Here is a 16,506-nt window from a genome sequence, read left to right on the forward strand (position 1 = left end):
CTGTGCCACATTGGCAGTACCAGGATGCCCAAATGCCAGATTGGCACCTCCAAGAATGAGGGCCTGAGTGTTGCCATGCACATGAAAGGGGAGGGTGGTGTGAAGGGGCATCATAAAGATTGGGAGGGGGGCGGAGGTAATACCCATGTCTGCGAGGGTGGCATTGTCCTGAGTTGGGGGTGGGACACTTAAGCTCACTTAGAGATCAGGGCACCATTTCAAAATGCTGTACCATCCCCGAGGAGCCAGTTTCACCAGCAAGTTCATCTCCCACTGCTGAAAACATTTCTAAGTGCGGGCTAAACGAGGGAGAAACTTAATCAAGGTCCAAAAAAATGACTCGGGCCTGGATCTCACCCCGCCAAACTCGCCGACATTGACATTTTTTGGGTGAAACACGCCCTAGATATATATCAAAAACACAAAAATGCATTCTAGCAATTGGGTCAATTAAAATGCAATGATATGACAAGAGCCATTAGAATGCTGATTGGAATCATCTGCTAATTCACAAAATGAAATGATTTAAAATCACTGGTAAATGCATGTGATTTGCAATTTTCAAAATTCATGGTCTACTCTACATTACAGAATCTGTTTGTTATTGTGTGTAAATGCTCTATTCTGGATATTACAGAACAGATTAGAGAACAAAAAAGACTTTTTTTTCTAAAGCTATCATTTAAATAACTTGAAAAACAATTTTCTTTGTTTGTTGTAAAAATTGCCAAAAGAATTCAAATCCTTGCTTTCAAATCAGTGCACCTCCTTGTTTACATATTACAATTTTCTCCCTGTGCGCTAGTCATATGGAATTACAATCGGAGGAGGATATTGAACCCTACAACTCTATTCTACTCCTCATCAATATATTTAGATGTGTAAATAATAACAAGCATGTAAACTCCAATCAAAGGTCACACTAATGAATTTACTGCATAGAATGAACCACAATCAATGAATAAAAACTTTAAGTAAATAAAAATTAATTCAAAGGAATGAGTTACCAATTATTATCTATGACATGGCACAGCACCATCCATTGCACAGAAAGATGGCTTTGTAGAGGAACAAATTGTCTGAACATGACGAGTCTTTAATGTAAATATAGCTAGCCAGACAGATATAAAATCGGCAGAACGTTCTGCTGCTTCCCAGGAAGGTGAATAGGTCATTCAGCCCTCAAGGCTCCTCTACCATTCAACTGGAATATTTTTTATTTTTTAAATTCAATTAAATTTAATGGGCCAGCTTTAATATCCATCCCTAATTGAGAGTCAATAACATTGCTGTGAATTTGGAGTCACATGTAGGCCAGACCAGGTAAGGATGGCAGATGTCCTTCCCTAAAGGACATTAGTGAACCAGATGGCTTTTACGACTATGGTTTTATGGTCATCATTGGACTTTTAATTCCAGATTTTTATTGAATTCAAATATCACTATCTGCAGTGGCAGGATTTGAACCTGGGACACCAAAGCATTACCCTGAGTCTCTGAATTACTAATTCAATGACAATACCATTATGCCATCGCCTCCCCCATGTGACTGGTCTGTATCCCAACCCCTTTTCCTGGCTTCTGATACGCAAGTCCTTGACATCCTTAACAAATAAAAATCTTATTTAGTCTTATTTCAAATGACTAATTTCAAATTTATTGTGAAAATTCTACATTTTGCACAATTTCAGTCCTCGAATTGCGGCCCCAGGTAATAGTTTCATCATCTATATTGATTCATTTTTATTGCTTTCCTAAATCTTAATCAGATTAGAGAAACTAGAATATAGGAACAGGAGCAGCCTTTTGAGTCTCCTCCGCCATTCAAGATGATCAGGGCTGATCGGTTAACTCAATGCCAAACTCCTACTTGCTCCCCATACCTCTTGACATCTTTAATATCTAGAAATAAATTTATTTCTTAAATATAGTCAGTGACTTGGCCTCCATAGCCTCCTGTGGTAAAGGATTCCACAGGTTCACCACCCTCTGAGTAAAGATGTTTCTCCATGCCTCAGTCCTAAATGTATCCCAAGACTGTGACCCCTTGTTCTAGACCCCCAGCCAGAAGAAACATCAGCCCTGCATCCAGACCTTCTAGCCCTGTCAGAATTTTATATATTTCAGTGACATCCCCTCTCATTCTTCTAAGCTCCAGTGAGCCTAGTCGACCCAATCTTTCCTCATATGACAATCCTGTCTTCCCAGGAATCAGTCTGGTGAACCCTTGCTGCACTCCCTCTATAGCAAGTGTATCCCTCGTTATGATCCCAGATTGTGTTAGAACCGGACGGGATGATCCCAGAATGGAACCCTGTCTTAAAAGACTAACTTTTATTTTTTTAAATAAAACATGGTGCAAAGAGTCACAGGACCACTAATTAGTTCTAACAGCAAGAAAAAGTTGTTTATTTAACATGAAAAGTTGGATTATTATACAATATCCCTTTACCCCACCCCCCCTCCCCACATTTTAAAGTCCCTGGATTTAAAGATTAACATGGATTACAAAGTACATCTTAAACTACAACGGTCTCATTAACACAAAAAGTCCTTTTATGCACAAAGGAGGACACTCCCCTCTAAACCTGTAAGTTAGTGCATGTGGTTTTTTCCTCAGAATCCCCCAGATGATTGTCACATGAGAGTTTCCAAACTCCATTCCCAAAGGAATCATATTTCTTAATAATGCTTTCTCTTGGCAGTTTACATTCGGAAATCCAGTCCAAGTTTTACAAATGACAATTTCAAACAGAGCTTCCATTCCAGCCCAGGGTTTTGCACCAACCCCTTTTGGATTTCTTGGTCTTGACTGCTTTGCATACTGCTCATAATTGCTTAATCTCTTGATCCCAGGACATTATTTTTTTTTAAATTTAGAGTGCCCAATTATTTTTTTTTCCAATTAAGGGGCAATTTAGCGTGGCTAATCCACCTGAGCTGCACATCTTTGGGTTGTGGGGGTGAAACCCATGCAGATATGGGGAGAATTTGCAAACTCCACATGGACAGTGACGCAGGGTCGGGATTCGAACCCGGGTCCTCAGCGCTGCAGTCCCAGTGCTAACCACTGCGCCACATGCCGTCCCAATTCAAATGTTTTACCCTCCTCTTCTAGTTACTGCAATTGTCTCTTTAACTTATTACACTTTGTTTTCTCTTCCTTGAATTCATCTCAACAATACCTTGGGCTTAGTTCTCTTAACTTCAGTTGTATTAAACATTCTTTTTGTACCAATTTCCTGGTTATCTGGACTGTAAATTGTACTTTAGCAAACCTTCAATTTTGCAACACCCTTGTCCTATCCACCAGTGACCTGTCTCCAACTGCTCTGGCTTTCAGTTGAAACTAAGAACTCCTGTTGCTAAGCAACGCCCACATGCTTATACATTTTATTTATTTTTCACACCATAGCCCTCCCTAAGCACAGTAGAAACATAGTTGGAACTAACCAACCCCCACACATACAAACACCTTTGTCCTGCATGGATTTAAGTACAGTTTTACCCTTCCAGACACAGGAACATTAAATTAAACCCACTTAATGCTAAACCTTATTTCTAATGTTTACCAATACAAATATAAATCCCTCAAAATTACCTTTGTTTTCCTAACACCCTTCTTAGCTATGGAGACCAAAACTGCACACAGTTCTCTAAGTGTGGTCTTACCAAGGCCCTGTACTGCTTCAGTAAGACATCCTTGCTCTTGTACTCCAATCCTCTTGCAATGAAGGCCAACATATCATTTGCCTTCCCATCTGCTTGCTGAGCCTGCATGCTTGCTTTCAGTGACCCCCCTCAACCATTCAAATTCAAAAGAAATATAACCCATATTTATGTAACCGATCATAAGTGTCCTTATGCTAGATAAACACATACCATGACATGGACTACACAACTATTCTCTGAAGCTGTGGCGAAGTGAGGATCAGAGCAAATTAAATCACTGAATACAAATAGAAATCAAACAATAGAACATCATGCAAAACTGGAAAGAAAAATACTTACATGTTTTGATAAATCTGGGCTTTTCGAATCAACATCATACCTAGAAAGAAATAGTAACAAAAACCATTACCTTTGCAGAAAATGTTATCAACTTAGGTCATAAATGAAAATAAATAGAATTCCCCGCTTCCCCAAAATGGAGTTTTAAAGAGATTTCTTATGACTTTGTATTATGGAGACCCAGGCACAAACTGAAAATAATCAATAATTACAAGATTGCTCCAATAACCAAATCTATCTATGTCAAAAACAAAAGCTGAAATAATTTCATAAGCCCGGATTCTCAGAGCAATGGCAATGATGGTTGAATTGTCGCTGTTCTCCAAAATTCCCCCGACTTGAAACTGCTGTGTATTTCTTCCGGAGTATCCCGACCCCGGCTTTCACAGAAATGTGCAGTGAAATATACCCTGGGGAATGGAGGCGACAGGCCATGTCCCCTTTTTATGGCACTAGCAGTTGAACAGCAAGTTTAAAGTTCCAGTCTTAATATTAGGGAACGGGTGGGTGAGGGAATGGGTGGGCAAGATAGGCAAGTGGATAGAGAGGTGAGGGGGGTAGTCAAGTCGGGTCATGACATAGTTGGGTCAGGCCAGTAATTGGGTTGTTGATTGGTAGCTGGATCGGGGAGCTTGAGAGGATGCATTCAGGTCTGATCAGAGCGATCAGAGGCCAGTTGGGTCACGTTGGGGATCACTTGTGTAGTTATCCAAGTGTTAGACTAGGTTTTAATCTATAGAACATATCCTGGGTGACACCTACTCGCAGAGGCTCCTGAGGAAACTGCCCATCAGGAGTTTAAACGTTGTACGCAATTCCCATGTAGGGTTGCATGTCAGGATTGCCACAGGGTCCCAGCAGCACGGTAGTACAGTGGGTAGCACTATTGCTTCACAGCTCCACGATCCCAAGTTCGATTCCTGGCTTGGGTCACTGTCTGTGTGGAGAATGCACGTTCTCCCCGTGTCTGCGTGTGTTTCCTCCGGGTGCTCTGGTTTCCTCCCACAAGTCCCGAAAGACGTGCTGTTAGGTTCTTTGGACATTCTGAATTCTCCCTCTGTGTACCCTAACGGGCGCCGGAACGTGGCGACTCGGGGCTTTTCACAGTAACTTCATTGTGGTGTCAATGTCAGCCTACTTGTGACAGTAAGAAAGATTATGATTAATATATACCCTCAGTGGTACTTCGAGTCTCTAATCCGAAGAGCGGAAGATTTGGCCCCATTGTATTTCATTCTTAAGCATTTATGTTAGTGACATTACACTCACATGTACGAACTAGTAGAAGCAACATTTAATTGTTAATATTTCAGCTCCTTGTTTAGTGGTAATGAATGCTGTTATCAGGTTTCTTGTAAAAAGAGATTTGTGAAAGCAAAATTCCATCTTTTTTGCCCATGATAGGATGCACTGTGAGTTTTCTGAAATTGTGCCTGAAATGTAATACTGATACAGGAAGCAGGACAACCCAAAAAGGTCAAAGAATGATCTGCAGCAGAAGATTCATGTTAACGTTTCTTAATATTTCTGGGCGTTGGAAGGGTAGGCTGATTTGGAAAGCAAAACAAAACACCAAAGGCAAATAGGGATCATAATGTATGATTCACTCACCCCTGTTTGATGTAATACAGAGAGCATGGTATCTACATCCAACCTACTTATCTGAATGATCTTTCCTGCAACAGTGCCAGTGATTGACTGCCTGCACCTGCATGGAGCCCAATATCAAACTACTTAAAGCTATCCTGCACTGCTTAAATAGGAATGTGCATTGTGTCTTGGGCAAGGGTTGGAAGTCCTAGAATCCCTACAGTGTAAGAGGATGCCATTCAGTCCATCAACTCTGCACAGATCCTCCAAAAGAGCGCCCTACCCTATCCAGGCCCATTCCCCCATCCAATCCCTACACATCTTTGGACACAAGAGGCAATTTAGCATGGCCAATCCAACTAACCTGCAAATCTTTGGACTCATGACTGAGTTGAATCTCATCTAGAAAAGATAGAAGGATGGTTGACGATGGGTACCCAGGTTTTCTGACCTTGCACTGGAGGTCTTGTTGGAGGATACAGAAATAGGGAGTATCATCTTGTATCTGCAGAAGACTAGCAGGGACCTCTAGACACATACTCAGAAAGCAATGGAAGCAGATGTCTGTGGAAATCAATGCCAGGGGTCCAAGGCCTCAGGACCTGGATGCAGTGCCTCAATTTCAACAATCTCACCCTAGTGGTCAAGGTGAGCGAATGCATCTTCAAATGTAATATTGTACAAACAGTACTCGTCTTCAGCCACTGTTCAAATAACCACACACCCATCACTGTCTGTCAATCAAAACTCACGCCAAGCATTCAAATATTTCACCTCCCCTTCACACACTTAGCAATATTTTGCAAGCCTCATATCCACATCTCATACCTTGCACACACTCTTAGCTTTTCAAACATGATATTCAAAACATATTTCACAAAATTCATTGACACACTTTCCTCCCCCTAATGGGAGATGGTTGTGCACAGTGCAAGGCATTAGGAACTGGGGGTGGGCTGGGGAAGAGGTGCACTCGCTCTAACCCCCATGTGGGAGACATTGCTGGGCATTATCTGAAGTGCCATTGCTGAGGCAGAGGCTAGTGGCAGGGCTGAAATTGATAGTATCCACATATCCTATCCTTCACACCCCACAATCACTTACGACGTACAAGTTGTTCATGATGTAAGTATGAACCTTTCACCTCCTACCCTCCACTCCCCAAAATCTTATTCTTCTGTCTTTGCCATTCAGAGACCAGAACAGTTGAATCGGGCTAGATAGTGGAGGAAGTTCAGGAAGAGTGTGATTAAGACACACCATCACATGATTATGCAGTCAAAACTATCACCTCAGATACTGACACTGTGCACACGTTAAGAGGTCAGATCTGCACGTGGTGAGAACCCAGGCACAAGTTCATTGCACATGCATGGGTGCAGTTCCAGAGAATGAGGTTACACATGGGCTCTGCTGTAGCAGACTCAGTTGAGGAACTCAGTGAGGTGGCTCAGTGAAGCAGGCTGATGGGTATACACTAAAAAAAATGCTTGGTGCCCTTGGAGGGCTGCCAAATAGTTGCTAATCAATGTCAAGGAGCAGGTGGGTGGTCAGCACTAACGTGGCATAGGGCTGTACACAAAGATTGTCCAGCATGATATTGTTGGCCAATTCCACCAACATACCCAACCATGAGCCAGTGCCTGGTGGCCGTGTCTCAGTTTCCTTTGCAGCACAAGCAGTTTCCACCAAATGCTTGAGAGGTGCCGTGGAAGCTCAGACTGAAGTCATGCAAGGTCAGCTTAATGACATGCGAGTTCAGACAGCTGCCACCATACTAGTGTTCAAATGGGCTTGAAGCATCTCACAGCCGTCCAACAACCTGTGATCCAACAGCTTACCAGAATCACTGAGGCACCACTGTGGGAACTGACTAAGGAGTTGATGGTCCCTTTAAATAATACTGGGTAGAGGTCCATGCTGCTGCTTGATTGATATCAAGTTATGCAAGCTTAAGAGAGGGTTTCAGCTGAATCACTGAGCTGGAAAATGGCAGGGCTGGCAACAAATTAGTTTACATCATGGTCTGCTTGCTCTGCTCTCAGGCGGGTATTCACTACATGCACATGCGAATAAAGCTGAGCCAATTTCTTGCCCATAATCTCAGGAGTAGGGAAGAGAAGAGGTCGGCCTCAAGTTCAGGTGTTGAGGAGGGCACAAGCTCCTCAACTTGTGCTGGTGGCTGAAGATGGCTGATGCATTCTAAGACACCGAGTTGCGAATGGAATTGCAGTTTTATGCAAACAATCTCGATGACATCCCTTGGAAGATATGAATACTCATCAGCTCAAAGTTCACAGCCCTCTTATTGGAGTCTAAACATAGGTTCAGGATGTAGAACTTGTTGCATTTCAGAAAAGTACACTTGTGAATACGATCAAGAAAAATACTTAAATTGAGGGGGAAAGGTGTGCTGTGCTATGACATAGAGAAATTAAATTAGAAAACAAAATACACGGACTTAAAGGAGAAATCACTTAACTAATAAGGAAGTGAGAAAAATGTACAACAAACATTCCTTTGTATTGTGAGTTTGCCAACCTTTGAACATTTGAAAGTGCTTCACAGCGAGTGAAATACTTTTTGAATTGCTGTCACTGTTGTTTGTCACTTTTTCTTTGGCAAATACAAAACTCGATGTGCTAAGAGCAAGGTATCAAAAGCAGCAATGAGCTAAGCGTTTAGTTAATCTGTGTTGGTGGCATTTAATTGAGGCAGAACTTCCTGCTGTGTTTTTTTTTGAAACAGCACCATTGGATCTCACCAGGCAGTGCCTCAGTAGAAGGTCTTATCCAAAAACATATTCCACAAACGTGCAGCATTTCCTTAGCACTTCAGTTCATTGTCAGCCTACATTATGTGCTCAAGTCCTACAGTGAAATTTGAAGTCAAGCCTACAGGAAATTTAATTACGAGGATTACCACATAAAAAAGGAAATACCTGGAATAAAATAACTCTGTTTAAATTATTGATTTCAAACTGAGAATGAAATATTCTAATGGTATCTTTTAAAAAACAGTTTCATAATTCCTACCCCAACAGAGGACCATACCCCTCTTTATTTCAAGTCCAGATCTTGCGAAGTCTACATCCTATCAGAGTTCCATTTATTTTAATTAGAATTGCAAGCCCAAACTAGTTAGTATCTGGGAACACTTGATCTATTTGGACGTAGACGTCATGCTAGCTGACTGGGTATACAGAACAATGGCAAAAAACAAAAACAAATGTAGGGTACAGCTTTCACAATTTCTATTTTAAGTATTAGTTAAATATAAGAATAAAAACAGACGGTGACGACAAGGCTGTGAGAAAATTCTGGGGTTCTGATGGTATTCATAATCTGCACAACATTGTTGGCATCGTCAAATCCTCTCAGTCTTTTAACAGTTTTAAATTCATTGGCAAGCTTCTGTTCGCCTCCACATCAATATTTTCCACATTCCACGCTTATTAAAATAAACGCAAATAAATACATTTGCTTCTTTTCCCGAGGTGTTTTATAAATTGATTCCATTTATATAAGCAAGCAGCGACCTCAGTCAATTAAAAAACGTAATTAAAACCATAGCAAATAAATAAATGCAATCCACATTCTGCATTGATAATACATGCTTGGGTACATCTTACTTTGAGCTGGTGCAAGGGTTGAAAATGAAAAAATTGATGGCAAGTTGGTCCAACTCGCCAACGTCTATATTGGACTGTTGCGCAGTTAGCTTTTTGCAAGCAGTCCCTGTGGGACAGTTATAACGTTTCAATACGTTATTAACAATGTTAACCTGGGTTTAGGGATTTGACTGTGAGTGCATTGGGCCCCGGGTTCCTGAAACTCACCAATGAAAGCAACACAAGCTCAAAAAGGCAATTAAGGGCGTTGAAGCAATAACAGGCAAATAGTCCAATAAGTACTGAGGTTGCTTCTGTTGATTTGGAGTTTGGTAGACCTGATCTTTGGAGCCAGGATCTATCACAGCAGCATGGTGCTGCTTATGCTGGTTTACTCTGGTCCTCAGATGAAATAACAGCAGGAAAAGTGGCAGAAGAACAACAACAGCAGGAACACAACCAGCAACAACTTGCTTCTCACAAGCCTGCCATTCTACTGGAGAAGGTAAGTAGAGAGCTGCAACTTGCAGGAGGAGATACTCTGAATGTAGGGTGTGCAGGCAAAGGATGAGCTTCCTTAACATGTCAGAAGACAAGTGTCTCAGAAGGCTCAAGGACTCATGTCAGTCAATTGCAGCCAGTAGGAGGACGACCTACTGTACTATCAAGTGGACCTTGATCCAGCTCAGGCTTCAAAATGCGCCATGGTGGCAGAAGAGCCAGAGGCACCATGCACAGCAGATGATGCAAAACCAGTTACTATGACAAAAGCACCACAAGCAACTAGACCCATGGCAGAGTCCAGCAGCAAGAAGGGTGCCACTAAAGTCAAAAAGAAAAGGAGGCACAGTCAGAGGATCATTCCCAGGAGAAGGAAAGGGAAGAAAAGAGTTGAGGACACAATGGGTCGACCAGGCAGCATCCGCGACATTGACACACGCGGCATCGGCAATGCGGCTGACAGGTGAGAAAGCACACGGAGATGAAGTCGGAAGCATCGCGTAAAAAAATTGAAACAGTTGGTGACGCAGAGAAGACCAGCAAGAAAACCGGTCTTCAGGACACATCGCGTCAAAAGGCTAAACACGTTGGTGATACAAAAAAGACCAACCAGTAAACCGGTCTTCCGAAAGATAAAGCGACTTGAGTAGTGGATCAAGGTTCAGAAGACCAATGGGATGTCGTTGTGAATGTCCAATAAGCTGCGCACAAGGGACACGTTTAAAATTATCAGGCATATCATGTTGTGTAAAGCACAATTGCATTTGTACATATGACATGTTTAAAAATTAGGATGCAGATCATGTTTTGTACAACACAGTTACATTTGTATGTAAATGTTAACAGTTCCAGAGGAAGGGGAATGTGGTGATATGCCAATGCACAGTTCTATATATAGCTAGCGATGCAATCTCCAACCAGCTGGTGGCGATAGAAATCTATCATGTGACTCAAGACACCCGCCAATTGGTAGTAAGTCGTACAAGAGGATGCTCGCACAAATAGTGGCTCCAGGAAAATTCAGTGAATTAATTTAGTAGCCGTCATCTGTATTATAGTTTGTTAGTTATCTTTCCATGTGTTTGTTAATAAATCATCTTTCTAGTTAAACAACTAGATGTTCTGTGTACATCATTTACCATGGTCATAACACAGAACACAACAGGGTGCCCTCATTATTGCGAGATTCATGTAGGTTCTCAATTGTCAGCTACGTACTAAAACCCCTTTCTTCCCCTCCACCTCTCTCCTCCTCCTCCACCACCACCCCCATCCCAACCCACCACTCCAACACAATGCAGTCTTGAAAGCAAAAAATATTAATGTGTCTCAAAAAGGCCCAGAAACTTGATAACCCAACAATTTTTAGCGCATCCAGTTGCACCTGTGTAATTACAGGTCTGAACTCTTTCACTGAGAGTTTCTTAATTTTGCAACCCTCATGACTGCAGCAGAGGCAGAGAGCTCATCACGCTGGATTTGACTGTTCAGATGCTTCGCGCCAACATCCTCTGGGCTTTGGAGTCCATGAGGGCCTCACCAAAGAATATGCCAGTGGCACCTGCACCTGGGCAGACTTGGCCATCGACAGCACAGGACGTAGTGGCAGGGTGAAGGGTTAAGGTTGGAGGGAAGGGGCAATGGGTGAGAATTGGCACGCTTTGGGCAACATTCCCAATTGCAAACCCCCGTTCACCAACATCCACCTGATCCTCAATTCTATGCTCGTAATGAGCAGGGATGGGTGGGGGCCACTTTGCTGCAGATCAGTGTGGCAATGAATGGCCACGTTAGGGCTTCATCAATCCTATCTGAAGTGGTATTCATCGTATGAAAGCCATTGTTGGGGGCCTGAATGCGCATTTGCTTGTGCTTGATACTCCATGCAGGCGGCCACTCCTTCCATGGACACAAACATCATTCCAAATGCCTCTTATGTCATGTCAGTAATGCTCGAGATTCCTCCACTCTCTCTGCAAGTGTTCACAGTGTGGCTGGAATGTCTGCCAGCACATGGCACACTCTGTACTACTGCTCCAGAAGAATCCTCTTGATCAACAGCACCTTGAAGTACAGTATATTCACCCAGCTCAGCGGAGCTTGGAGCATCCTGCAGTCTCCGATTCAGACTCTCCACTGCTGCCCCTGCCTCTCCATTTATTATAACACACTTTGTAATATGTGAATCACCAGATGCAACCCAACTATCTTCCTTCCTGATCCCACTGAAGTGTAAGGAGCAAAGCTGATGCAGGTCAGCATGAGCCCAGCGAGGGTGAACCCTCACGAGGGAGTGACCAACTCTGAAGAGGCGTCATCATCTTCTTGCACCACCTTGCCTGAGGCACTTGATTGGCCTGTGGGAGATTAAAGTCATGAATTTAAAATCGTCATGCTAAGAATGTTAAATGATCATTATGCACATGAACATCAAGTCAATCTGAGTGAATGTTGTATACCATGTGGCCGTGAGATATTTAGTTCTGTCACCAGGTAACATGGAGGTCCCGGTCAGAACATTTAGCCCCTCAAGCCTGCTCCACCATTCAAAAGGATTATGGCTGATCTGATAGCAATCTCAAATCTGCATCCTGCCTACCCCACTTGCTTACCAAGAATCTATCCATGTCATAGAATGATAGAATTTACAGTGCAAAAGGAGGCCATTCGGCCCATCAAGTCTGCACTGGCCCTTGGAAAGAGCACCCCACTTAAGCCCACGCCTCCACCCTATCCCTGTAAGCTAATAACCCCACCTAACCTTCACGCGGTTCAGCACAGCCGCTCCAGCTTTTCCAGCGCGACCCTGTGTGTGGGGGGCGGAGGAGCGCATGGCTGCACTTGTCAGCCCCGCCACCTAACCCATTCTGCCCATCAAGTCTGCACCCAATCCTCTGAAAGAACACCCTACCTGGGCCTATTCCCCCGCCCTATCAACACAACCCCACCTAACCTACACATCTTGGGACACCAAGGAGCAATTTAGTATGGCCAATCCGCCTAACCTGCACATCTTTAGACTGTGGGAGGAAACCGGAGCACCCGGAGGAAACCGACATAGATACCGGGGGAGAGTGCAAACTCCACACAGTCAGCCGAGGCCGGATTTGAATCCGGGTCGCTGGAGCTCTGAGGTAGCAGTGCTAACCACTGCGCCACCGTGCCGCCTAAAAAAAATCTTCACCTCATCTCTATTTTTAAACCATAATTCAAGATTCAGGATTCAAGAGGAAACAGACTGTCAAGACCCCACAAAATATTATGGGCAGGATTCTCCATAGCCTGATGCCGAAATCGGGAATGGCGATCGGGTGGAGAATGGTTCCTGATGACGGAATTTGGGCAGGCACCGGTTTGACACTCCAAATCAGCGTCATCGGGATGCGCGCCGCGTATAGTCGCAACACCGTTGGCATGTCATCAGCCAGCCCACCCGTGATTCTCCGCCTCCGATAGGCCGAGGTCCCGATGGCACGGGCCACATGTGGTCCCAGCGGTGGGGAGCCTGGCGTGCGGACAGTATCCAGTGTCACCACACTCGGCCGAGATCTGTGCTGCTGGCCGGGGGACTTATGCCAGGGCTGGGGAATGGTGGGGGCTGGCCGGAAGGTGGACCGTGAGGTCAGGATGGGTGGGCAGGCGGTTCAGTGCGTGTGTGGGGGGTGTAGGAGTTCATGGCTGCAGCTTGTCAGCCCTGCGCATGTGCAGCATGGGACCCGGCGATTCTTCAACCATTTTCCGTGCATTTCGCAGGTGTTTCACATGGCGCCAGTACTTACCCCTCACCAGTAGCGGAATCGGTGAGGATTTCGCACCAATTTTCCCGTCGTGAAACACCATAGATCCTCCGTTAGCATCGGCACTTAGCCTCAGCAATGGAGAATCCAGCCCTCTATGTTTCAATTAAGTCACCTCTTAATCTTCTAAACTCCGATGGATACAAACCTTGCCTGTCCACCCTTTCCTCTTAAGACAATCCACCCATTCCAGGTATTAGTCTAGTAAACCTTATTCAATAATAAAGAGGCTAAACAACGTCCATTACCAACTCCCCTTCAGCTGTCAGTTACGATATTACTGGAGGATCAATTCCAGTTCCCAGCCTGTCACTGGTATTGTATCCATCTTCTCTTGTGAGGAGGAACAAGTGACATCTGAGCGAAAAGAGCAGAGTGTATTGAACGGATGGGTGGATAGCATGTTTTGAGGGTACGAGTGAAGGAGAGGAATGACATTGCATTAAGATGCGGGGAATATCAATGAAGGATTAACAGCTGGGGCTGCAAGGATGTGTACAGGCAGAAAGTGATGGTGTACCTGTAAAAGTAAGCTGTGGTGGGGAGCGATGTACTGAAGTAGGCTCGAGAAGGCAGAGTGAGGAGTTGGTGTAATGCACACTTCGGGATATCATTGAATGAGCCACCCAAATTCACCTTCCTGGCTATGCCATTAAACTGTGCTTGGCAGTGAATTCAGCAGTATGGCATTACTTCCCTGCTGCTGACCTTCTCAAATATCTCCAGACACATAAGTTTCTTACTCCCATCAGTAGGGAGACATATCTTTTTGTAAGGTCCTTGTGGTAAACCATGTTATTGCATTATATGTATTGTATTGTATTGTGCATGCTTGTGCATGCCTAGCTCCACCTGTGGCTCCTCCCCTCGGGCTTCTGAATAAAGGTGGCAAGTCTCCGCCTCCGAACCAGTTCGGGTCCAGAAGCAGGAGGCTTGCTGTTTAGTGTATTAAAGCCTCAGTTACGTTCATCACTCGTCATGTGTTATTGATGGCACATCAATTTAATACACTAAACTCCTAAAGATGAACTCATCACTCAAGCCTGTTCGTTTGGAGCTGGACCCACAGGCAGCCAACGCTACAGAAAAGTTTGAACACTGGCTAAGCTGCTTCAAGGCATACCTCGCATCCTTCAACGAAGACCTCACAGACCTCCAGAAGAAGCAGGTCCTTCATGCACAGGTGAGCCCAAGAGTCATTCTCCTCATTAGGGACACCCCATCGTACACGGAAGCAGTAACGCTGCTAAAAGGACAATACGTGAAACCTGTTAACCAGGAATATGCTAGGCACCTCCTTGCCACAAGATGGCAACGCCCTGGGGAATCACTCGCAGAATTCCTGCGTGCCCTGCGCATTGTCTGCCAGAACTGCGACCGTCGGGCGATATCGGCTACCCAGCATGCGGCGATGCTGATCAGGGATGCTTATGTCGCGGGCATGAACTCTAACTATATCCGCCAGCGATTACGAGAAGGGGGGACACTCGGCCTCCCAGAGACAGTACAACTCTCCAACTCGCTGGAGGTGGCCTCCCAGAACATGGGGGCCTACACCTCCGACCGCGCGGCACCCTCGTGGACCTCGTGGGTGCAGCCATCAACCGACCCGAGGTGCTACTTCTGCGGCCAGGGTAATCACCCCAGACAATGCTGCCCGGCACGGAACACAACTTGTAATGGCTGTGGGAAGAAGGGCCACTTCGCAAAAGCCTGCCAGGCCCGATCCCCCCCTAAATCTTCTAGGCCCAGCAACGCTGCCTGCTGCCTGTCGGGGCTGCCCCCACCTGCCACGCCACCCGCCATGTGCGACCCATGGGCGCCGCCATCTTTAATTTCGTCCGACACGTGCGACCCACGGGGGCTGCCATCTTGGATGCCATCGCAGATGTCACGCGCGACTCATGGGACCACTCCGCAGTCTCCCAGCAGCCCAGCTCACCCACCCGTACGCTGGTCGCCGCTACCTCTGACCGGCCTAACGACCACCTTCCGACATTCGCCTCCGTCACACTCGACCTGCCCCGGCCGCACCACCTCGCAAAGTCCACAATGACCGTTCAGATCAACGGGCACGAGACGGCCTGCCTTTTCGACTCCGGGAGCACAGACAGCTTCATACATCCAGATACGGTAAGGCGCTGCTCCCTCCCCTTCCTATCCGCGACCCAGAAAATCTCCCTGGCTTCCGGATCCCATGCAGTCGAAATCCGGGGGTACTGTGTCACGACCCTTACTGTACAAGGCGTAGAGTACACTACCTTTAGGCTCTATGTCCTCCCCCATCTCTGCGCTGCCCTATTACTGGGGCTCGACTTCCAGTGCCATCTCCAGAGACTTACCTTAAAGTTCGATGGACTTCTGCCCCTCCTCACCATCTGTAGCCTCGCGACCCTTAAGGTCGCCCCACCCTCCCTCTTCGCAAACTTCACCCCGGACTTTAAGCCCGTCGCTACCAGAAGCAGACGCTACAGTGCCCAGGACAGGGCCTTCATCAGGTCGGAGATCCAGCGACTCTTGCAAGAGGGGATCAATGAGGCTAGTAACAGCCCCTGGAGAGCCGAAGTGGTGGTCGTCAAGACTGGGGGAAGCACCGGATGGTCATCGATTACAGCCAGACCATTAACCAGTACACGCAGCGCGATGTGTACCCCCTCCCCTGCATATCTGACATGGTCAATCAGATTGCGCAGTATCGAGTCTTCTCTACAGTCGACTTGAAGTCCGCGTACCGCCAGATCCCTATCCGCACGGAGGACCGCTAATACACTGCCTTCGAGGCAGACGGCCGCCGCTACAACTTCCTCAGGGTCTCCTTCGGCATCACCAATGGGGTCTCAGTCTTCCAAAGGGAAATGGACTGAATGGTTGACCAGTAAGGGCTGCGGGCCACTTTCCCGAACCTAGACAACGTCACCATCTGCGGCCATGACCAGCAGGACCATGACGAGAACCTCCGGCGCTTCCTCCACACCACTAAACTCCTGAACCTAACCT

At 45.6% G+C, this 16,506-nt stretch overlaps 1 protein-coding gene across 2 annotated transcripts in view; it reads right to left on the reverse strand.

Moving 5' to 3' along the window:
- Nucleotides 1-16,506, reverse strand: part of LOC140393827 (copine-8-like) — an 873,667-nt gene that overhangs the window by 667,220 nt on the left and 189,941 nt on the right. For both annotated transcript variants that reach the window (XM_072480322.1, XM_072480321.1), the window contains exon 5: nucleotides 4,012-4,051. In XM_072480322.1, the coding sequence (XP_072336423.1) occupies nucleotides 4,012-4,051 (40 nt within the window). The remainder of the gene's footprint in view (nucleotides 1-4,011; nucleotides 4,052-16,506) is intronic.

Source organism: Scyliorhinus torazame, chromosome 17 (genome assembly GCF_047496885.1).
Source record: "Scyliorhinus torazame isolate Kashiwa2021f chromosome 17, sScyTor2.1, whole genome shotgun sequence".
In the NCBI taxonomy this organism is placed as follows: Eukaryota; Metazoa; Chordata; class Chondrichthyes; order Carcharhiniformes; family Scyliorhinidae; genus Scyliorhinus; species Scyliorhinus torazame.